This window comes from Paroedura picta, chromosome 4, assembly GCF_049243985.1.
Source record: "Paroedura picta isolate Pp20150507F chromosome 4, Ppicta_v3.0, whole genome shotgun sequence".
In the NCBI taxonomy this organism is placed as follows: Eukaryota; Metazoa; Chordata; class Lepidosauria; order Squamata; family Gekkonidae; genus Paroedura; species Paroedura picta.
Window position 1 is genome coordinate 37698359 of NC_135372.1, and position 24040 is coordinate 37722398.

General features: G+C 45.4%; 1 protein-coding gene and 1 long non-coding RNA gene across 14 annotated transcripts in view; one reads left to right on the forward strand and one right to left on the reverse strand.

Moving 5' to 3' along the window:
• Positions 1–3335: 3335 nt before the first annotated feature.
• On the reverse strand, positions 3336–9844 carry LOC143835203 (uncharacterized). Of its 2 annotated transcripts, none has more exons than XR_013230041.1 (3): positions 9764–9844; positions 6568–6773; positions 3336–4361 (listed from the first exon to the last, which is right to left on the reverse strand). It is a non-coding gene; the product is annotated as an uncharacterized LOC143835203 (long non-coding RNA). The 2 variants fall into 2 exon arrangements; XR_013230042.1 differs by having other exon boundaries at positions 3336–4254; positions 9764–9841.
• Positions 6679–24040, forward strand: part of SEC16B (SEC16 homolog B, endoplasmic reticulum export factor) — a 78637-nt gene continuing 61275 nt past the window's right edge. For 5 of the 12 annotated variants that reach the window (XR_013230038.1, XR_013230039.1, XM_077332488.1 and 2 more), the window contains exons 1-6: positions 6792–6920; positions 12144–12456; positions 16418–16509; positions 18847–18958; positions 21188–21338; positions 22277–22424. Coding sequence is in view for 10 of the 12 variants with exons in the window: in XM_077332488.1 (XP_077188603.1) it covers positions 6851–6920; positions 12144–12456; positions 16418–16509; positions 18847–18958; positions 21188–21338; positions 22277–22424 (886 nt within the window). In the remaining 2 variants the exon portion in view is untranslated. Of the gene's footprint in view, positions 6921–8052; positions 8305–9874; positions 10024–12143; positions 12457–16417; positions 16510–18839; positions 18959–21187; positions 21339–22276; positions 22425–24040 lie in introns of those variants that run through there. The other 7 variants (XM_077332492.1, XM_077332494.1, XM_077332493.1 and 4 more) reach the window with 7 other exon arrangements.

The window sequence follows — 24040 nt, forward strand, 5'->3', positions numbered from 1 at the left end:
GGTACCACTGGACTCTGATTTTGTTGCCGTTTAGCATTGTCCTCCACAATCCAGTCTTTTCCATCCCTCTTTCTGGCTCTGCAGCAGCCAAAACTATGTGGTGCCATTACAGGGAGTTGATGCATTGTGCTATGAGAGCACTGAGCCAGTTCCTCGTATTCGCTAGACCTGCTGTGTGATTTCCCCCCCTTTGAATAGCTGCTTGTACACCTCTGCATATCCTCCTTTGCCTCCCTGCATATCTGGAATTCCTGAAGATGATATCGCTATCTGTGACGCTGGAAGAGGGGGGAGGGAAGCAACCTCAAGGAGAGGATTTTCAAGTTGCATCTCCTTTTCAGTTTACGTAAAGAAACAGCCATTGTGCAGAGGAAATGAAAATAAAGTGTATGAGCATTTCCTTTTCTTTCTTTCTTGGTAGTCTTCCTTTCTTATTGAGGCTCAAGGCTGATCGTGCAATTCCATGCAGTGCAATAAGGACAATGTCAAGGATACAGCGACCAGGGAATAAGATGGGGTTACCAACTAAAGAGAATGATGCATGTAAAGAGTAGAACATATAAAAAATAGACTATACCTGGGGAGACTCAGATTCAAATTCCTGCTTGTTTTGACCTTGGTGACCTTGGCGGGTCATTTCGCCTCAGCCAGTCCTGTACAGCAGGGGTAGTCAACCTGTGGTCCTCCAGATGTCCATGGACCACAATTCCCATGAGCCCCTACCAGCAAATGCTGGCAGGGGCTCATGGGAATTGTAGTCCGTGGACATCTGGAGGATCACAGGTTGACTATCCCTGCTGTACAGCCCATCAGATCTCCAGTGAACAGGGAAAGCTCTGTTGGGCAAAAGGCCTTTCTGGTTCTGCTCACTTTCTAAAAATACTCAGTCAGTGCCAGGAAATATGTCACTGAGTGCTGCGATGCTCTGGGCCCATGTTCTCGGTACTCCTTTCCCTTATTTCATACTAAGGAAGGTAGCAAAGGAGATAGCAAATCTCTTGAGGGAACACAGGGAAAGTGGTGACATTAGACCAGGATTTCTCAACCAGGGTTTTGTGAAAGCCCAGGGTTTCTTGACGACCCTGGAAGGGTTTCCCGAATGGATGGGAGTTAATTAATTTTTAATATTTTAAAATTAGTTAAATGTCTATCAGGTGATATGACCATATATGGTCATGTCAACACCCCCCCCCCACAATAGCCAGTGATGGGTTTGGAGGGGGTGGGAAGGGGAGGGGCCCCAGGTGGGTGTGTACAAAGCTATGCTTCTCGAAGTCTGAAGAATGTTTTAGGGCAGTGGTCCCCAACCTTTATTAGGCTGGGGACCGGCAGGGCATCGGGCCGCGCCCGCGGGGACCGCGCCCACACCGGCCACGCCCAAGATTCGGGCCACGCCCAAGATTCGGGCCGCGCCCGCACATCAAGTAGCACCCTGCCGCGCCCGCGATCCGCGCCCGCGGATCGGGCCGCACCCGCGGGCCGCGCCCGCGGATCGGGCCACGCGGCCCTGATTCCCTCTCCCCGCCCTCCCGCAGTAAGAAGCTTCCCGGGCCGCAAGCTTTTTACTGCGGGGGGGGGTCGGGGAGAGGGAGCCGCGGCCCGGCGCCATGGCCTTTGCGGCCCGGTGGCGGGCTGCGGCCCGCAGGTTGGGGACCACTGTTTTAGGGGTTTCTCAATGGCAAAAAAGTTGAGAAAGGCTACATTTGACTATCATGTTATGCCAGCCCTGCAAACACTCATTTCTTGTTACGACTTCGGCACAAAGTTTTTCGATAAATATGTAATGCCAGAAGGCAAGGCAAGAAAAATTAAGCGGATACATAATCTTTATTTCAACAAATAACCTACATGTTGTCAAATAAATGAATAAATGCAAGTGGAGACCCACAATACTTATGGGCTTGGGGTCTCTCACCACCACTGTTAAGCCCAGCAGAGCTGATGGTGTTTTCTGCCCAAACTGTTGAGCCTCCATGTGGCCCTAATCCACAGCTTTAAGTATCTGCAGGGTTAATAGTGTATAGATACAGAAAGGCAACTTTTTCATAATGCCAATCCTTTTTCTTTTTCTTTAATCTTCTGCAGCTTTCAAAACTCCTTTGGCCATTAACTGCTGAGCAGCATGTAAAACTGCCCAGCATGTCTTTCATTCTCATTTGAAATCATTCTTTAAAAGGTAAAGAAAATGTTTTAAATAATGCATCCTTGTGAATTATGGATGCCTCAGTGTCAAGGTTGCCTGGTTTTAATATTTTTTTAAAATCCCAAAGGAACCTTTTTTAATTGCAACATAAATGGCAAAGTAGGAGGTTGAAAATATTTTGTCTTCTGTGACAATTAGCCGAAATGTACCTTTGCATGAAAGATTCAGAGGCAGGAATGGAAGCTGGGGGCAGGGGAGAGGGCAGTGTCATGAATTTGGGCTTATAATCTATTCATGGAGGCTGGGTGCTTGGCAAGTAGATGAAGCCGCTGGAGCTCTGCTTCTTCACACCTTCCGAAGCTCCGGCCTGCGGGAGGCGCAGAGCAACAAACTAAGGGGTTGAATCCTGAGGCTTTGCAGTGAAGAATAGCACTTCAAATGGGTAAGTGACCTTCATAATGCTCCCTGCATTAGGTGAGTGCACTTAAAACACACACACATCAAACTGGCAGAAAAGGTCTAATGCAAAATGGCTGACGCAAAATGGCAGGAGGCAGAATCAGCCACACAATGATAGCTGTAGCTTTACTGTCATCCCAGTGTGCTGCGGTGGCAGCTGCTGCCAAAGCAACATTTCTCAAAATCTACACAGCCCATCGGGTTTCCATTCAGAATCCCTACCTGGCCTTACCCAAGAACACTGGGCAGGTGCCAGAAAAGGTGTTGGTGGCCACCACGTGCCCTAGGGCAGGAGTTTGCTGGCAGGGGCTCATGGGAATTGTTGTTCATGGACATCTGGAGGACCACAGGTTGACTATCCCTGCCCTAGGGGGAGTCACTGCCAGTCAGAGCAGACTAGTGGTAGACCAAGGGACTGATTCAGCGCAGCAAGCTCAAGTGCATTCTTATTCGGTGCCATACGCAGACCCAGTTCTGTGGCATCCTTTGCAACTGGATTGTTTTGCTTCCCCCCAAATTCCAGGCTTGAAGACTTCAAACCTGGAATTTGGGGGAAGCAAAACAATCCAGTTGCAAAGGATGCCACAGAACTGGGTCTGCGTATGGCACCGAATAAGAATGCACTTGACCCTGCCATACTGAGTACTAGCACAATATTCTGTCATGGGTGAATGCGGCCCTAATAAACGGCTGTGATCTTTAGTTGATCAGTAGGCTAGATCAGCCAATTCATCTGACAATTTTTATTTATTAACCAAGTCCATAATCCGAATATTTTTCATGAACATGTTGGGAGACCGGTGCTGAGAGGCTCCTCTTCCAAAAGCAATTGTCATTGTCTGCCCCTATGATGGTGTTGTTAGCCATTCAGTTGTTTCCATCTCTTGGCAATCCTATGGCTGTCTCCACGTCTTTCAATCTTGCACCACTTCTTTTAAGTTGTATAATGCTCTGGCCAGTGTCCATTTTGATCGCGTCTCATTCCCGTTTCAGCCTGGTTTTCTTTTAACACTGACCAGTCCTAGCATAATTGCTCTTTCCATTGAGTTGGATTAGATGACATGGCCAAAGTGAGCCAGAGTTTTGTGATTTTGACTTCTAGTGATAGATCAGTGCACTCTACTATTTTGTTTGTGATTTTTGCTGTCCGTGGAATTTGCAGACGCCTTCATCAGTACTGTAACACTGAACATCACTGAAAACATAGGCTTCTTTGAAAAGCATGGAACATGTGGATTCTCCCCACCCTTCAAAATGATATTAAAATGTCAGCAGTTGTACTTTGCAGCTGTGTGCAGGTTTACTCAAAATCTGTCTGATTGCATTTAATAGGAGTCTAGTTTAGGATCGCAAACTTATTTCAAGGAACTGGCGAAATCTGCTACTGCAATCTTATGGCAGAGTGAGTACAGTCTAAATCCATTTAAATCCAAGGCCTTGGACCTACATCAAATTGCAACGTCAGTTTTCTTGCATGGGGCATCAGCACAAGAAATAAATCACTGCTCCCTCAAAGGTGTCAGGCGGAGGACTGAATCAATACTTGTCAAGTCATTTTGTTTTTGTTGATGTCTTTTTTCTCCCTCTGTCTCAGCCTTGTGCCTGGAGTGTAAAACTGACTGCAAACACCTCAGGAGGGTTCTCCAGGGCCCCTACATTGAGCGTTTGGGATTTCAGAGAAAACCACCTCAGCAAGAAGTCAAATGTACCATCGAGAAGAATTGTTTCTTGCCTAGGGATAATGAACATCTAAAAACACCTGCCAAAAATGATGCTGTCAGAAAAGGATTAAGGCCCATTATTCAAATATGAAAGCAAACACAGCTACTTCGAGGAGGTTTTTTTGGGGAGGAAGCGGGGGGGGGGGGCTAAGTTAAGCCTATCAAGCTGGAGGAAGTGAGCTTTCAAAGGTTGCTTGCTAGCTTCCAGTCTGGAGATCTCTTGAAATTACAATGGATCTTAAGAAGACAGAGATCAGTTCCATTGGAGAAAATAACTGATTTGGAGGGTAGATTGTATGACATTATACCCTGCTGAGGTCCCGCTGTCCTTCCCAGACTCAGCCCCCCTAATAGGTGGGCCTCGAGCTCATCTTCGGGCAACAGAAATCAGTTCCCTTGCAGAAAATGGCCGTTTAGAAAGAGGAATGTATAGTACTGTACCCCATTGGTTTCTCAAAGCAGCTTACCCTTCCTTTCCTCTTCCCACAACAGGCACCCTGTGATGTAGATGGGGCTGAGAGAGCTCTGAGAGAAACTGCTCTATAAGAGCAGCTCTAACAGGACTGTGACTAGCCTAAGGTCATCCAGCTGGCTGCATGTGGAAGAACGGGGAAATAAACATGGCCCTCCAGATTAGAAGCCACTGCTAATAACCCCTACACCACACTGGCTCTCCTCCCCAAAACCTGCCCTCTGTAGACTTCACCCGCTAAGTCTCCAGGTTTTTCGCAACACCCTACCCCACAAACCCATAGTTGGTATCTCAACTTGCTATTCTTGCAGTGGAAACTCCTTAGGTTAGAGTGACACTCTTCTTCTAGTGTCTGTTAGAGACTGTCTTTTATTTTCACAGTCTTACTGGTGTGGCCATATCTCATAGACAGCATACTACCAATCTGTTGTTGTAAAAGATAATAGAGTCCTTTTGACACTGTAAAGCAGGGGTAGTCAACCTGTGGTACTCCAGATCATGGGAAGCAAATGCTGGCAGGGGCTCATGGGAATTGTAGTCCATGGACATCTGGAGGACCACAGGTTGACTACCCCTGCTGTAAAGGATAATTAGCATAATGAAGCCAAAGCTTATGGAAGTTTCTTCTGACGGGTACCTGGTTTCCACAGTTTCAGGCAAAGAAAGAATTACTATGCCTGCCACCTAAGCAGGACCACTGGTGGTGGTGGTGACGGTGAAAGAAGACTAGTTTGACAAAATGCCAGGGACTTTCCTTGCTCTGGGAGTCCATTGACTCAGGCAAATCATCTGCTTTGTTTTCTAATGATCATTGAATGTAAATCAGCATGCTCAAATGTAGTTTGTTTAACCATCTTTTTTGAAAGCTCTTAGCGTCTTGAAAGGAAGACAACTCTGAATGTAAGATTGCCCTCTTCAAATGTTACAAACACACAATTATTGGACGTACCTGCAACCTTTATGTGAATTTAAGACAGCCTACCTGGGGAAAAAATAGACTTTCATTTGGATAAATATTGCTAGGCAGCATTTGCTATTCATCCCCAACCCTGCACCGGGGTCTGCAGTTCTGAGGCACCTTTCTGGTACAGCCAAAGCTCTTCTCATATCCCACCTTGATCCATTCTGTAGTTCTATCAGGCCCTCCTAGGGCTGCCAGCTCTGGGCTGGGAAATACCTGGAGACTTTGAGTGTGGAGCCAGGAGTGGGCGGGATTTGTTCAGAGCATCCATTTTCTCCAGGGGAATTAATCCACGTAGACTGGAGATGAGCTGTAGTTCCAGGGGATCTCCATGTCCCATCTGGAGGCTGGCATCCCTATTAGCGACCCTCCCCCTTAACCATCTCCTGCTGGTGGCCAGGTGGGACCTGACAACCTCAGCTATAATGATCCCTCCCGCAGTGAGCCCTCCTTCCGTTTTGTTAGCCACCCTGGTCAGCCTTGTGAGGGCAGAAAGGTGGGATATATAAAACTTCAAATATATTATACATTTTGCACAAAGGAAGAAATGCCAGAAATTCCATTCTTCCAAAGCAGCCAGGACCAAAATGTGTCCCTGTACCCTTGACAATTAATTGTAATTCCTGAAGATCTCCAGGCTTCACCTGGATATTGGCAACCCCTACGACCGTTTAGGAAATACTTCTCAAAAACGCATCACATCAAGAATCCTCTTAAAAGTGTCCTTTATGTCGTTGCGCGCCTAGGGGAATTTGGGGCTGGGCTGGGAGTGTAATGAAGGTGCTTGGCAAGGTTCTTTTCAGACAATTACCTTCTCTACATGGCGATGTCACGCTTTTTGCCGTCCTGCATTTTCCCTCACTGTGTGCTTCGCGAATGCCTCCGGCAAGGAGCGGTAATCGCCGCTCAAAGGTTCCGGTCAGCTGACGTGGCACCGGGTAGAAGAGAAGCGATGCTTATAAGCCAGACAGATGCCGAGTTTGTTGTCATGATGGGATGCAGGAGCAAGAGAAAAGACTTTGATTTAGTGATAGGCAGTGTAAGTAACTCCTTCTTTTTTGGCATTAATAGAAGAAAAAGTATATATTTAATACATGAGAGAACAAAGGCAGCACACTGTCAAGTTTGCAAAGTTTGCTTTCGAAGAAGGGACAGCAAAAACGAGTAAGAGAAAACTTAATTTTTAAAAAACTAACTAGGGAATTTGACCGTTCTTGTGAGGAAAATCCCATAGTTTTAACTTCCTACTCCTTTTTTTATACGTGTTAACTTCATTTGAGAGAGTTAATAGCATTTTGTTTCGGTTACATCCCAAACAGATGAACCTCGCTGAAATGACTGTGATGTTTTGCGTGAAAACAGCAATTCAAACTGTCTTGTGATTGGTGGATTGTTAAATACAGAGGGGGTATTTTCAGAGATTATATATATATATATATAAAAACTAGTTGTTAAACTGATCAAATCAGATAATATGGACAAAGATAAAAACTGGATACCACACTCTGTAATCTAATTGGTACTTAGAAAAATGTCTGGTTTGGGATGACAAATTCTATCCTGGAGCAAATCCAGCTCTTAGGAAACTTCTGTGTGTGTCTTTAGCAGTGTTTCCAGTTTCTATACTACAAAAGAGGGCTTCTTGTGAGTTTTGTTTGAAATCTTTTGCTGGATCTCTACAGCCCAATCGCTGTGTCTAAATAATAGGCAAGATGTACATTTAAACTTCAGACAATAATTAATAATAACAAATGTTCTTGAAGCTTTGAAGAACTGAGCACAAACTTCTTAATGGTCAGCATGAAGAACAGGATTCCCCCCCCCCCCCCCCCTGTATCTATACTGAATGAGGCTTGGTGGCGGGACTGTCTGTGGCTGATTTCCTTGCAGCTTTTAACATGCAGTAGTTTGATTTTGGTTGGGGCTCCAGGAAAGTTGTTTTGTTGATGAAAGTCACATGTTGCTTCCCTACTAGTACAAGGTGCACGAGGAAAGAGTTAGATAAGGGGCCCTCAAGCTTTTTGAGTTTGTGGACATAGTAAGTCTGCGAGTTTGATAGACACAGTTCTTTAAAAACAATCAGCTATTAACCCCAACCACAAGCACCGAACACTGAACATAGGGACAGCACCAACTAATATACAGTCAAACCAGCCCGCCAAGAGCCCTGATTGGCCCTTAATGGATGGTTCTCATTGGTCCAAAAGGCAAGGCAGTCTCTGATAGGGTGATTTACAGCCCTTCATTTGCAGGAGTCCCTGTAGCACCATGCTGACATTTGGAATTCTGACACACCATGGTGAGTGTGGCAACAAAATGGCTGCCGCAAAATGGCTGCTACAGGAGGCAGAGATAGCTTAAATTCAGTAACGGAAGTAACATACTGACTGCGGTGTGGTGGCGGCTGCTGCCCCAACAACATTTTAAGAAATCTGCACAGCCAATCAAATCTTCAACAGTGAATTGGACACCTTGCTAGGTAAAGGCCCTACCTGACCTCACCTATTCCCTAAAAACACCTGGTAGGCCCCAGAAAAGGTAAGGAAGGGTGAGTTACCATGGAACTTCCAGGCTCCACATTGGGGACACCTGTGTTAGATTTTGTCCTCAGAGCACCAACATGGTATAATGTTTATGTTGGATTTGGATCATGGGAAGCTCAGTTTGAATCTTGGCTCTGCTCACACGAGGCCTTGAGTTAGTCACTCCTGTTACACTCTCTAATTCAACCATAGAGTCTTGCCCACATAGCCAGAGCGCCATCCCTGACGGACTGACATCACTTTCCCTAACTGGGAAGAGCCTGGGTCACCTCACCTCAGGGGCTCACTACACAACTAAGACATTCTGCCTTGGCCCCCTGTCTGCAGAAGGACAATAATATTGGCCTACCTTACAAGGCTGTTGTGTGAATTGTTGTAGGCAAATAATAACCTTTCTAGCATATTCCTAATTTGACCTTTAATTTGATTGGACAGATTTGAGCAAGTCTGGGAAGTTCTTTAGAATACAAGAAGGACCAATGACCATTCTAGTCCAGTCTCCTGTTTCATACAGTGTAAACCAGTTACTCTGGAGGGCCAACAGCAGGGCACAGAGGCCAAGACCATTACTTGATGCTGGCTCCTAGTACTAATGTTTAGAGATTTGCTGCCTGTGAATTTGGAGGTTCCCCTTAATCCTTTTGGCTAGGTGCTGTTGATGAACCTATCCTTCTCTATGAGTTTGTCTAAGTCCCTTTTTGTCGCTAAAGTTCAAAAGGGGCAGAACACTAAGCTACTTAAAATAATAAAATAGTTTTATTTAGAAGAGAAACAACTTTGTAATGAAAGAGGAGAGAGAGAAAGAGAGAGAGAGACCTATCTAACTGTCTAACTGTTGTCTTCATTAATTCAGTCTGTTCTGTTCTGAAGGCCAGCAGGGTATAAGTATGCTCAAGGGAGCAGGTAGTACAACTGAGCCAATCAGGACATATTTGGAAAAGATCAGGAAATTCCTATTCCAACTATGCTAAAGACACATCACCTCCAATGCCCCCTGCAGGACACTCTTTATATTCTGTTCAATCATGCACAGTGCTGAACTTGCATATTCTAACGCTTAACAGCAATTATGCTTGGGGTCATCATAAAATCCTCTGGCAACAAATCCCAAATTTAATCACACACTCAGAAAATAAGTACTTTCTTTGCTCCAGCCTGAATCTATTTTTTTCTTGCTGTGACCAAGACCATTACTGGTGCCGTCCTAAATAGTAACACACTTTAATGAAATCAATGGATTTAGACGGGGATCATTCTTCTTAGAATTGCACTATATAAATTGAAATGGCTGCAGAGAAAGCACTGAAATGCCGGTGACCATTCTCAACTCTGCTGCTGGACAGTCTCCTCTTGTGTACTGGGGTTTTAAATCCCCTGTGTCCCAAGCTGCCTATATTGTAAAAATCTTTGACAGTTCAAGAGATTTTTTAAAATTTTATTTTAGTCAATGGTTCACTCTCTTACCTGCAAGTAGCCAAAGGGGCGGGGAGGAGAAGGTTGTCCTCAAGCAGATGGGATAATTGCCCTTTTGCCCTGCTCTGTTAGTGCTATTGAGTAGGCTGGGACTTTGATACAGGGAAATGCAGGGAACATTGACCTAGAATATGCTGATTTTTAGCTAGGCAGCAACCGATGTGGCAAGTGGACTTTGACAGCTGCCTTTGTGGACAGGTAAAACTACAGCTGGGCTGAAAGAGCTGAAGAGGGTGGTCTCATTTCAACAGGTGTGTGTGTGCTTTTTGTTGCTTACCCAACTGAGAGCCAGTGTGGTGTAGTGGTTAAAGAGTGGCAGACTCCATTCTCGAGAACTGGGTTTGATCCCCCACTACGTCACATGCAGCCAGCTGGGTGACTGTGGGCATGTCACAGTTCTCTGAGTGCTGTTTATGTGGAGCAATTCTCCTAGAACTCTCTCAGCCCCTCCTACCTCACAGGGTGTCTGTTGTGGAGAGGGACGGGAAGGATGATTGTAAGCTGCTTTGGGACTCTCTCGGATAGTGAAAAGTGGGTTATAAAAAACAGCGCTTTTTCAGGATTAATCTTGGAGCATCGGATTTAATTTGAAACAGACATTTTGCTAGTTAAAATGTGGGGTGAGATGGATTGAAACACGCACATATGGTGAAATTTTGGAGGCAGGTTTTGAATCCATAACACCTGTCAGTGCCAGTTAGCTAGTTTGGCAAAGATAAGATGTAAGTGTGCCTTCTTTAGAAAGTAGGCTAAGATGGGTAGAGAGATCTCCTGTGATCAAAATATTTGCAAAACTGGTGAATTTTTTTAAATGTTCTTTAGGAGATCTTTGCAGCTATGTTCGGAAGACAGTGCTGAAGTAAGTCAAGGGGTCAAAGTGTAAGCCACCAAGTCTTCTGCTCAGCTCCTGCTTCATTCTGTCTCCATCTAATAGTGCTGGCCCGCCTTACAAGGCCGTTGGAAGGCATTAAGATAAAGTATGTGAACTTGTCTGAGCTCCCAGGCGAAGTGCTCTGTCATAATGATAATATTAACCACCATTATTATTATTAATACTAGTGCAAATGATGGAATCTGTTATGGTCAAAACTTTCCATACTCTGTAGCAGCTCATTAAAGTTCCGTGCCCAAGACGACTTCCCATTCAAAATAAAGCAAGGAAATAAATGTTTGTAGATCTGTATATTTTATAGCAATTTGTTCAGCTTCAGTATAATTATTTGCAAGTTAATATTTGAATGTCTGAAGAAGGTGGAAGATCTGGGTGAGAAGCGAGGAACAGGAGAATTGGTCTCAGCGAATGAAAAATTGGGAACATCATGTGGGAGGAGAATTTTCGTAACACCTGAGAGTAAGCCTACAGACAACAGGCTGTAGTAGACAGTGTAGTAAGTTAAGGGACTAAGCTGTGAGCCAGCAGGTATCTTCAGCTTAGATCCTGCTTCAGTCAGGAATAAATGTTGTTATTTTAAAGGGCCACTGGTGTCCTACATCGTCCCCTCCCCACACCACAGATTATCAAGGCTACCCATCTGGAATTGTCTAATAATCAAGATCTCCTAGAATGTATTATACTTCCTGTCCAGCAGGGGGCAAAAAGGAATGGTTTGGGCAATTTGAAGATGGCGCAGAAAGAAAGGACAGCTGAGGGATTGGATGTTGCTTTGCAGCTAGCGATTCCTGTCCTAGCTGGCCTGCTGGCTTCCTGTATGCTCAGTTTGTATAAAAAAACTATAATATGTTTCTCTAATCCTCATTGCCCCAAAGAAACCTCATCTGTTCCACATAGTATATTTCTGGTAAGGCCTTGGAGGAAGAGTCTCATGGCTTAAGTGCTTCTCAGCACTTAACACCCACTCAGGGAGGCTGTCCCGCCCGAGTGCCTCCTCCTCCAACCAGCTTTCCTGTCTGTCCAGCATCCCTGACCACCCCCTCCTTTCACTTCCCTCCAAGGTTCAGAGGCTGCAGATCCGGTGAGTTCCCTTCCTGGGGACCTCCAGCCTGCATCCTTCCAGGTCCTGGGGGTGGGGTGGGGGTGGGGAGACGCCATCCACAGAGTTCTTCCACCCTACCCACCCCAATCTAGCGCCTCTTGTATTCCTGAATGCAAAGGGCTTGGCCCCTAGTTATTCATAAAAAAGGTTTCTTGCATTAAAATGATGTCCTAAATTTCTGTTTAAAATAAATGTTTAAGATGGGCAAGACAGAAAAGTTGCTTTCATCCCTTTATATTGGAGCCTTCTATAGATGCTGCTTTCATGCTTCCAAGCACTACTTCCCAGCCATGAAGGCTAGATATCTTGGGGGAAGTATGTGCCTGGTTTTGAAGATGGTTTCGCATCACCTGACTTGTTACTCCTCTTGTTTGCAGGAAGCAGAAGCAGTCGATCCCAGATGGAGCCTTGGATTCCGCCACAGCAGCCTCAAACGCAGGGGAGAAATATAACCCAGAAGGAAGGCCACGGCAGAGGTCCATGGAGGGAAGTCCCCCATGGTCCTCCTCCTCCTCATTCCAGGCCCAACCATGAGAGTTTCTACCATCAGTACTATGATCCCCGGGCAGGGGCTCCACCTTGGCCTGAGTACTACCATCCAGCATATCACCCACGGCTCCAGGACTATGTGAGACCAAATCCCAGGGCGGAATATTATGAGGACAGTTATGTCAACAGGCCGTACTCAAGGTAAAACTTTGAGGAAGGTGACGCTCCTTATGGTGTTTGAGGTTAAGCATCAAAAAGAGAATAGAGTGAATATCCCATATATATCTCCCCAGCCATTGCCTCTCTCATACAGAGGCCCAGAAGCATTCACGTATCAATTATCATGTTTATATCCCACATTTCTTTCAAGGACATAAAGGCAACCGAGGTGGAATTGGCTGTAGCATTTTTGGAAGGACAAGATGGGGAGTAAGTTGAGCTGAGGAAGGGAGACTGGCCCAAAGTCACTAAGAGGTTCAAATTAAGTAGCCATTGTTGTTGATAGAGTTCAAGTTTGCAAAGTGGGGTGTAGCATCAGGCTGCTTAAAGAATAAAACAGTTTTATTCCAGAGAGAAACAAACTAGATATAGAAAAGGAGAGATGAAAGGGCCTGTTGTCTTCATTCTGTCTGTTGTGGAGGCAAGCAGGGAGGAAGTGTGCTCAAAGGAGCAGGAAGTCTCCCATGGAGCCAATCCCATGGATGAGATAATTTGAAAAATATATGGAAGTTTGTAATCTAATTATGCTAAATACATGTCTCCTCTGAAGCCCCCTGCAGGACGCTCTTTATATTCTGCTGAATCATGCAAACTACAGATCTTGCATATTCCAATCATTATGTAGGGTCTACATCCACCATACCTCCACCACAAGTGCTTTCTATTAGATGTATACTGCTAGTGCCCTGTTGGGAACTGAAGCACACAGAGTCTATTGCAGTTCAGGATTTATTTTATTTTATTTATTTTCATATTTCTATACTGCCACTCTTCAAAAGTCTTGCAGCGGTTCACAAAATACAATACCCCCCCCCCCAAAAAAAACCCCTTACATTACATCAATCTGATGGAGATCTATTCCTATTAAGAGTTCTAATATCCCACCCCTACCCCCATTCAGTCCACGGGTCAAAGTTCTCTCAGTGGGAACAAGGGACCAGATCTAATCACACATTGGGGGATCCTCCGATGAAACACTGAGACCTTGCCCTGGCCTCAACCATACGCCTGGCAGAAGAGCTCCGTCTTGCAGGCCCTGCAGAAAGCTGACAGCTCTGACATGGTAGCATGTGGCTGAATCTGGGGAAGAATTGGGTGCTTAACTGTTTCTCTTTGGGCTGTTTCCCAGACAAAAATCCTAACCCGTGGCTGCTGTCGCATAGTATCATAGAATAATAGAGTTGGAAGGGACCTCATGGGTCATCTAGTCCAACCCCCGTACTATGCAGGACACTCACAACCTTATCGCTCATCCACTGTAACCTGCCACCACCTTGAGCCTTCACAGAATCAACCTCTCTGTCAGATGACTATCTAGCCTCTGTTTAAAAATTTCCAAAGATGGAGAACCCACCACTTCCTGAGGAAGCCTGTTCCACTGAGAAACAGCTATAACTCAGGAACTTCTTCTGGATGTTAAGATGGAATTTCTTTTGAATTAATTTCATCCCATTGGTTCTGGCAACCCTACTCGCTCATGGGTTTCATGGGTCATATTTTTGTAGCTGCTTGTTTGAGTCATTTTTTTCTGTTTTGGGAGGAGAAAAGCAATTTTTAGAAGGCAGAAACACCATGGATGGAAATTAATTACCCCTAGGATTGCCAGCCTCCAGGTGACAGGTAGAGATTCCCTGGAATTATAACAGATCCACAAACTACAGAGGACAGTTCACCTGGAGAAAAGGGCTAATTTGGAAGGTGGGCTCTGGCATTATGCTCCATTGAAGTCACTCCCCTCCCCAAACTTCATCCTTCACAGGCTATATCCCAGGTCTTTGGCAGACCTGAAAAGTTTTCCTGAATGGGTCAGAGTGAATTTTCAATATTTTTTAAAATTTGTTAAACATTTATTGGGTGATATGATCATAGATGGTCATGCCAACCCACCCTTCCCCAAATGCCCAATGATAGGCCTGGAGGAGGTGGGAAGGGGAAGGGCCGTGAGTGGGTGTGTACATAGCTATGCTTCCCAACTATATTCTGCATGACTGTGCCACTTTTGGGGGGTTCTCAAAGCCTGAAGAATGTTTCAGGGGTTTCTCAGTGGTATAAAAGTTGAGAAAGACTGCTATATTTCTCAAATATCCAGTTATTTCTAACCCAGAGATGGCAGACCTAGTATCTGGTAGTGTCATTTCAGTTATTAGATACAGAGCTGGGGAAAGGGTCATTTTAATGGTTCTAATTTTAAAGGAGCCAGACATCCTGGAGCCAGACATCCTGGAATGTGAAGTCAAATGGGCCTTAGGAAGTCTGAGCAACAATAAAGCTAGTGGTGGTGACAGCATTCCAGTTGAACTATTCAAAATCTTAAAAGACGATGCAGTAAAAGTGCTACACTCAATATGCCAGCAAATTTGGAAAACTCAACAATGGCCACAGGATTGGAAAAGGTCAGTTTACATTCCAATCCCAAAGAAGGGCAATGCCAAAGAATGTTCAAACTACCGCACCATTGCACTAATTTCTCATGCTAGCAAAGTTATGCTCAAAATCCTACAAGCTAGGCTCCAGCAATATGTGGACCGAGAACTTCCAGAAGTACAGGCAGGATTTCGAAGAGGCAGAGGAACTAGAGATCAAATTGCCAACATACGCTGGATCATGGAGAAAGCTAGGGAGTACCAGAAGAACGTCTACTTCTGCTTCATTGACTATGCTAAAGCCTTTGATTGTGTGGAGCACAACAAATTGTGGCAAGTTCTTAAAGAGATGGGAATACCAGAGCATCTTATTTGTCTCTTGAGAAATTTATATGCAGGTCAAGAAGCAACAGTGAGAACTGAACATGGAATCACTGACTGGTTCAAAATTGAGAAAGGAGTTCGGCAAGGCTGTATACTGTCGCCTTGCCTATTTAACTTGTATGCAGAGCACATCATGAGAAATGCGGGATTAGAGGAGTCACAAATTGGGATCAAGATTGCAGGGAGAAATATCAACAACCTCAGATATGCAGATGATACCACTCTAATGGCAGAAAGTGAAGAGGAACTAAAGAGCCTGTTGATGCGGGTGAAGGAGGAGAGTGCAAAAGTTGGCTTGAAACTCAACATCAACAAAACAAAGATCATGGCATCCGGCCCTCTCAATTCATGGCAAATAGATGGGGAAGAAATGGAGATAGTGACAGATTTTATTTTCCTGGGCTCCAAGATCACTGCAGATGGGGACTGCAGCAAAGAAATTAAAAGACGCTTGCTCCTGGGGAGGAAAGCTATGGCAAATCTAGACAGCATCCTAAAAAGCAGAGACATCACCCTGCCAACAAAAGTGCGTTTAGTCAAGGCTATGGTATTCCCAGTTGCAATGTATGGCTGCGAAAGTTGGACCATAAGGAAGGCCGAGCGTCAAAGAATTGAGGCTTTTGAACTCTGGTGCTGGAGAAGACTCTTGCGAGTCCCTTGGACTGCAAGGCGAACAAACTGGTCAGTCCTAGAGGAGATCAACCCTGACTGCTCTTTAGAAGGCCAGATCCTGAAGATGAAACTCAAATACTTTGGCCACCTCATGAGAAGGAAGGACTCCCTGGAGAAGAGCCTAATGCTGGGAGCGATCGAGGGCAAAAGAAGAAGGGGACGACAGAGAATGAGGTGGCTGGATGGAGTCACTGAAGCAGTAGGTGCAAACATAAATGGACTCCGGGGAATGGTGGAGGACAGGAAGGCCTGGAGGATCATTGTCCATGGGGTCGCAATGGGTCGGACACGACTTCGCACATAACAACAAATAACAACAATTTTAAAGGTTCTAATTTTAGCCTCTGCATAGCTATCTTATGCCATACACTTTTGATTTCTTTTTTGTCTGGCCTTGATTCAGGAATTGTTTCTGACACTGTCCTCTTCCATCCTGTATCTTCACATGCTAGAAACATTTAAATACTTCCTAGATTATAGCTGTACTTTCCTTTCTGCTTAGTCGTTTCTGGGTTGCATTTCAGGCAAGGCTATGAAGACCGAAATTGGATGCCTGTGGAAGATTATTCCTACGGAGGTTATCAGAGATTCCCCCAAGCCCTGCAGGGTGACAGAGGTACTACCTTCTGTGTTGAAACAAAATCAATTTATAAGACGTTTGTTGGATATGGTTTGAATAGACTTTGAGGAAATGTCAACAGCTGTGATTCCAGGAGAAATCCAGCCCCCGCCTGGAGGTTGGGAGCCGTACTGGAGCTAGGTGGCCCACAATGAAGACAAAATACAAGGAGGGTTTTCCTCTTCTGGTCAACTCTTTTTGAGGTTAAAATTAGACCTCCACCCCCACCTCAGATAATAGGTGTACGTTTATGTGCACCTGTATTTATATGTGTGTGTGTGTATGAGTATATATATATACACATACATACATACATATATATATATACACACACATACATACATCTAGAAAATGTTATCTCCTCCCAATCAAAGTCATCTCCTCCCAATCAAAATGTGTCTTTGATGCTTGTGGGGGAACTGGGAGTTCTGCAATGTTTGGGTTTTTTCTTCTTGTCTTCTCATGGTGAACCACCCTCCTTAGACAGAGAAAGCAGTGATTTTGGCCAGTGAAGTAAAATTTAAACATTTGCATAGTTAGTGAAATCAGACACAGGGTTTTCATTGCAGCTCTGCAACCTCTCTCTCAGGAGGCTTTGTCAGGTTGCCAATACAGGCTTGGGAAATTCTTAGAAATCTGGACCCTGGGCAGGGTGGTGTTTGGAGAGGGAGGCCTCCCAGTCATATAGAATCCCATAGAGCAGGGTTTGCTGGCAGGGGCTCATGAGAATTGTAGTCCATGGACATTTGGAGGACCACAGGTTGACTACCCGTGCCATAGAGTAGCAATCCCCAACCTGTGGGCCGCGGACCATATGTGGTCCGTCGACTAATTGGAGGTGGGCCGCGAAGGACACCTTCCCCCCCTAGCCCTTTACTTCACACACACACCCCGGCCCTTTACAACACACTTCGGGTGTCATTGTCTCCCATCACTCCCAGATGGGACTATCTCGTTGCAGAGAAACAAGCTCAGGGTTCCTATTGATTTGTCATTGTCATGAGTTAAAATGTTCCTTATGTTCATTGTTGTGGTGTGTCTGTATCTTATTTTGAAGGGATGTTTAAACATTACCATAGCGATCAGAGAGCGTTAGGGCAGTGGTTGAAAGTAGAGGAGTAAACTACCCCCCCCACCAGGCCTCAGTAAAATTGTCAAGCGTTGAGTGGTCCCCGGTGATAAAAAAGGTTGGGGACCACTGCCATAGAGTACACCCTCAAAAGCAGCCATTTCCTTCTGGGGGACTGAACCCTGTAGTCTGGTGACCAGTTGTAATTCCAGGAGATCTCCAGGCTCTACGTGGAGTCCGGCAACCCTAAGGTGCTGACTGGTTATCAGTTTGGAAACCTTGTCAGTTTATAACCAGAGTCCTTGTCAAGAGGAGCTCCAGCTTCAACCTATTCCTGTCATGTTTTGTTTTGCGATGGTAATGACAAGCCCTAAGAAAATTTGGGGGTAGGGGTGGGGAGTAGGGTTGCCAGCTCTGGGTTGGGGAATACCTGGAGATTTTGAGGATGGGGCTTGGAGAGGGGAGGAACTTCAAAGTGGAGTCCCCCTTCCAAAGTGACCATTTTCTCCAGGAGAATGGCTGTCTGTTGCCTGGGGAAAAGTGATAGTGGGGGATCTCCAGCCACTACCTGGAGGTTGGTAACGCCAGGGGAGACCATGACTGCCAAGGCTTCCCCCCTCATCTCAGGTGTGGTGACTTCTCATACCTGCCATCCTTCAAAGGGCAGCAGTTGCAAGGGCCCCCACATGTGTTTGATTGTCTCCAATGGCCAAACTGAGGAGCTCACTTCCAATATTGGAGGTAGCCAACTCCAGCCTGAGAAATACCTGGAGATGTGGGTGGTGGTACTTGGGGAGAATAGTCTTTGGGGAGGGATCGCTATAGTGTCACTCTAGACCTTCTGTTGTTCCTAGACTCTGTGATATACTACAGAGTCTGAAGCCACCATTTCCTGCAAGGGAACCCGTCTCTGTACTCTAGAAAGCAGTTGTGATTCCAGGAGAGATCCAGCCCCCACCTGGAGGTTGGCAACCCTGCTGGAACTAGATGTCCAACCATGGAGACGAAAGGCAAGGAGGGTTCCCTCATCAGTATGACTCTTTTGAATGTGAACATTAGACCCCACCCCCACTATTCACTAGATCATTTTAGATTAATGAGCCTCAAATACAGACGTTGCCTCTGTGTCCAGGTTGGCCGCAAACACCATCCCTAGGAGAATAAAAGATAGACTCGTGTCTCATAGCTAACATTGTAACTTCTTAAACCATTCTATGGATGGCCGCAGGTAGATCTTCTGCTTTATGTTTTCTCTGAGCATGTAGATCCAAGGCAGAGAAATACCTATGGTGAAAGTACAGACTACTGGAATCAGAGTTACTACAGAGATTACCATCAAGAGGGAATTGTCAGGGATGACAACGCAACGCCGATTTGGTAAGAAATATCAGAAAGGAACTGTAAAAGAAAGTATTAGCCAGGGTCAGCCCTGCTAATACCATGTGTGTGTGTTTGCAGGTGCTTTATTTAAAAAAAATGAAACTGAGATTCTCAGGAAACTGAATTATATATCCATATCCTGCATTTTTTAAAAAAAATGAAACTTCTATGTTCAGATCCAGCATACCTCTGTGTGATAGTTGCTAAGGAGAACCACCGGGTCTTTCCCCTTAATGCTCTATTTTGAGGGCTTTCCAGAAGCCCTTGCAGGAAACAGTGTGCTGGCCAAGATGACCCACTGCTGTGATCCAGTGGGGCTGTGCTTTTGTTCAATATGCCAACACATTGGTTGTTGGAGGCCTGTCGAGTTTTGCAGGAGCGATAGGCCACCGAGAAACCAATTTATACCGAACGTCTCTCAGAGAGCCCAGCAGAAAGTGTGAAATTGAATTCTAAATCTTTCCCCAGATTCTCTCGTTCATGAAACTTTTGCCACAGCAGTTTTGGAAGAGTCTCTACACATTGCCATGCTTGCAATAATTTTCTACAACAGCCACATGTGGGCGGGTAGTTGTGTTGGTCTGAAACAGGAGAACAATGTTTGAGTCCAGGGGCACCTGTAAGACCAACAAAGTTTTATTCAAGGTATGAGCTTTCGTTTATTTGCACACTTCTGATGCCTATAGAAGAATGCACACAAAAGCTTATAGCTTGAATAAAACTTTGTTGGTCTTACAGGTACCACTGTTTGTTCAAACTTTGTTCTGCTACCAAAACCAGTTATTCTCTTTTATATATTGTGTTTCCTCTTGGTCCTTTGTATCATTTTGGTTATAAAATGACCCTCCCTGTTATTTTGAAATATCACAAAATGCCCTATTTGAAAACCCTTGTCCTGATGCATCATTTACCTCTCCCTCCCGGCCTTCAATTTAATTATGCGATCAGCCAGCCTTTCTCAATGTTTTTCAGAAACCGCTGAAACATTCTTCAGGTTTTAAGAAACCCCAGAAGCGATGTGATCGTGCTGAATATGGTTGGGAAGCATAGCTGTAGCCACAGCCACCAAGGGCCCCTCCCCTTCCTATCCCCTCCAGGCCTGCCATTGGCCATTTTGGTAGGCGGCAGTGATGGGGAATGGGTTGACATGACCATATATGGTCATATCACGATAATTAATTAATTAATTAATAATGTCTAACAAAATATATATGTACAAAAATATATGTACAAAATTAATTAACTCCCAGACATTCACGAAAACCTTCCAGGGCTGTCAAGAAACCCCAGGGTTTCACAAAACCCTGGTTGAGAAAGCCTGCCATAAATTATTAATCTATTGAGTTCCAGGAGTGCCTTCATCTTGAAGACATTGTTATAATTGCTCCCGAGAGGAATTTGGTTGGGGACTTTATCCTAGAAGAGCCGTAGCAGTTTTGGCATGACGTCTGTTCCCCCCAAAATGAGTTAAAGTTTCTAGAGAGAATGAGATTAATTCCTTAATCCAGAGCAACCATCCTCTGTCATTTGAAAAATCTGCCACTACTGGAAGTTTGACAGTTTAGTTAGCAGGATGCAAGCTTTGGAAATTCATACGTTTCTCAGGAAAAGGGATGAAGTCCATGCAGACCAGCCTTTCTTAACCGTTTTATAGTTGAGAAGCCCCAGAAGAGGCGCGATTGGGCAGAATATGGTCGGGAAACACAGCTTTGTACATGCCTTCCTGGGGCTTCTCCTTTTCCACCCACCCCAGTCTCATCTTTGGCTATTTTGGGAGGGGGAGGGCAGGTCAACATGACCAGATATGGTCATAATATCACCTCATAAATGTTTAACAATTTTTGTAAACATGTAAAAAATTAATCAACCCATTCAGGAAATCCTTTCAGGGCCGTCAAGAAACCCTGATGCAGACATTTAGCAGAATACACTTGTGCTGTAATTCCTAAGGAAATTCATGCTTGGTGCAAAATCTGGGATGCAGATGCAATTGTCTTATGTTGACTTTGTCTCTTGTTCTACCAAAGACTGTATTGTCTGTTCCGACTCTCAGTGTCCCTCCAGTGTCTCAGGGAGTGCTTCACATTGCAAATTATTCAATCTATTTGACTAGAGATGTTGAGAACTGAACCTGGGACTTTTTGCATCCAGAGCAGAGATACCAGCCAATGTTGAGCCGAATCACGATTTTAAGCAATGTCTCCTTCCGACATTTTTCATCCCCAGGTCAAACAAGCACGAGTCCTATGAAGACAAGTATAGCAGAAAGGAAGAAGACTTCTATCATACCGGTTATGGCCCTTCTTTGCATCAAGGATGGGCTCCGAATGAAATGCAAGAGGGCGTCCTGGAGAATCTTGGGGCTCCAGTACATGAGGTACCTGTCCTTCTTATCTCATCCCAGCTAGCTCAGCATCACCTTTTAATAGGCCAGCCAACTGTGGGAAGAAGAAGAGTTGGTTTTTTGCACCCTGCTTTTCACTACCTGAAGGAGTCTCACAGAGGCTTACAATCGCCTTCCCTTCCTCTCCCCACAACAGACACCCTGCGAGGTAGGTGGGGCTGAGAGAGCTCTGAGAGACCTGTGACTGGCCCAAGGTCACCCAGCTGGCTGCATGTGGATGAGTGGGGCTTCCAACCCAATTCTCCAGATTAGAATCCTCCACTCTTAGAATCCTCCGCACTGCACCATGTTGGTTCTCGATAGAAATAATGTCCATCATATCCGATGAATGGGCCCACTGTATTTGTTTTATCTTTGCTTCATTCATATCCTGCGGTTCTTCTAAATGGTGAAACAATGAGCCTTAGGCCATTACTTCTCTTTTATCCTCACAACAGCCCTGTGAGTTGGTTAGCTTGAAAGTTAGCAATTGGCTTAAGGTCACCAAGTAAGCTTCCATGGCAGAATGGGGGTCTGGGCCTCGGTCTCCCAGCTGCCAGCTCAACATTCTAATCACCAAACCAGACTGTGATTAAGTTTGCCATGCCCTTGGAGAGCTAGCTTGGTGCTACATGCCAGCATGGTGTAGTGGTTAAAGAGCCCCACTCTAGAGAACTGGGTTTGGTGCCCCACTTCTCCACATGCAGCCAGCTGGGTGACCTGGGGGCAGTCGTAGTTGTCTCCAAGCTCTCTCAGCCCCACTGACCTCACAGGGTGTCTGTGTTGGGGAGAGGAAGGGAAGGGGATTGTAAGCCACTTTGAGGCTTCTTTGGGTAGAGAAAAACAGGGTACAGAAAGCCAGCTCTTCTTCTTTTCCTTCCTATTGACACCCTCTCCCATCTCTTTCTCCGGCTTCCTTTCCCCTACTGTAGGCTCCGGCGTTTGAAGAGCCAAACCTGCTTCAGCAGTACAAAGAATCTGGCCTCAGCTCCAGCAGCTACGAGCTAAGTCAGTACATCTATGATGCTTCCAGTCCGTATGGAACAACTCCCTCCAAGGACTGGAGTCCAGTTCAGACAGGTGTGTTGTTTGATTCAGGCATGTTGGTCTGAAGCGGCAGAACAAAGAGTCCAGGTTAACCTTTAAAGCCACCAAAGTTTTATTCATGGTATAAGCTTTCGTGTGCATGAACATACACTGAAGGACAATACCCTCGGCCTTCTAAGGCTGTATTTGCACACGGGTGAATGTTGCTCTTTGATTGCAATGCAGCAACCCTTTATTCCCTGGACTTTCAGGAAAAAAATCCAGCAGCAAATGATTGCTGATAACACAGCAAGGAGCATGGAGTCCAGTGGATGTTGCCTACCTCTCTGTCATGTTCAAGGCTACGCCTGATGTTTGCCGTCACAGTCTTCAGAATTCCCCAAGGCTATGATAATAAATCAACTGCTGTGTTCAGTCCAGTGCCTGACACTTTTACTCTGTCTGGGAGTTTTCAGGTGGCCCAGAGGCAACTAAAAGATCACAAGGTAAACAACAAAGCAGAATTAGCTAATCAGTCCACAGCAGGTCTTGGAGCCAGGTGTTCTGTCCCAGAAAGCAAGGAGGCTTGGAGTTCAAGGTCAGATTGGCTCTGTCTCTGTGGCCTTTTCCACATGGGGAATTAGGCTCAGGTTGGCTTTCGTCTGGCTGCTGGGCTAATGCCACAGTTTGGCAGGGAAGAGTCAGGCCATCCGGGCCTGGCTCCTCCCCCTTCCTGGACTGACTATGGTGTCCTAGAAGGGACAAAAAATGCCCTAGGCAGCTCCATGGTGTTGTGTTTAAGATCGCAGGATTGCTACCACATTCCTAAACAAACAAAAAATTCTCCACTTCTCCACTGCTCCCCTGCGTAGTTGAACCTTTCCACTCCAGCTGCCTTGCCTGGAGACAGAAATCAAGGGCGGACCAGGTCCGGTAGGCAATATGCTCCCCTGTCTGGACCTGGGAAGAGCCAGGACAATTAGCCCTGGCTGAAACACCTGGCAGCAGCTTGGCCTGGCGCCGTGAAGGCCGTCTTTGCTTTTGTCAGCTTAATTGCTGAAACCCAAGTGTTCTTGGTCCTGCATCAACTCGGTGTTGAGAGCCAAGACTTAGCAGTGTTGTGCTAATAGCCTCACACTCCTGCACCTTCCCTGAGCTGTTAATCTTACTTTTAGTCTCTGCGGCTCTGCTGGCTCAGGTGAGCGACAAAATTATTTCTGACCCTTTGTCTCTTGCCAGAACAGACAGCCCTCGTCCCCTGAGGCTTCCTTTGCTGTTTCTGACTCTAAATCCAACTGCTTCTGATTCCTCCATCCCCACCTCCTCGAAGGAAGAGGCAGCTGGCTGACTCATGACACTCTCTTTCATTGTGCTGAGTCCCTGGCTATTGATCCTGCAATTGCAGTAATCTTATAAGGACAATAATGGCTATTCACCTGCTTGCTTCTGGGTTTATGGAAGAGGAAGCCTGCTTCAAAGTGTAGCTTCTGGGGCTGTTTGTTGTTTCAGCTTGTTGGCCTGTCTGGGCTAAGGTGACCAGATTTTAACATTGGTAAAGCGGGACACCATTGACCAGGGGGGTTCTTGATTAAAAATCTGGTCTATACGGAGCAACAAAAAGTTTCATAGAATGCATAGAACGCAAAAATAGTATTGTAATATATATTTTT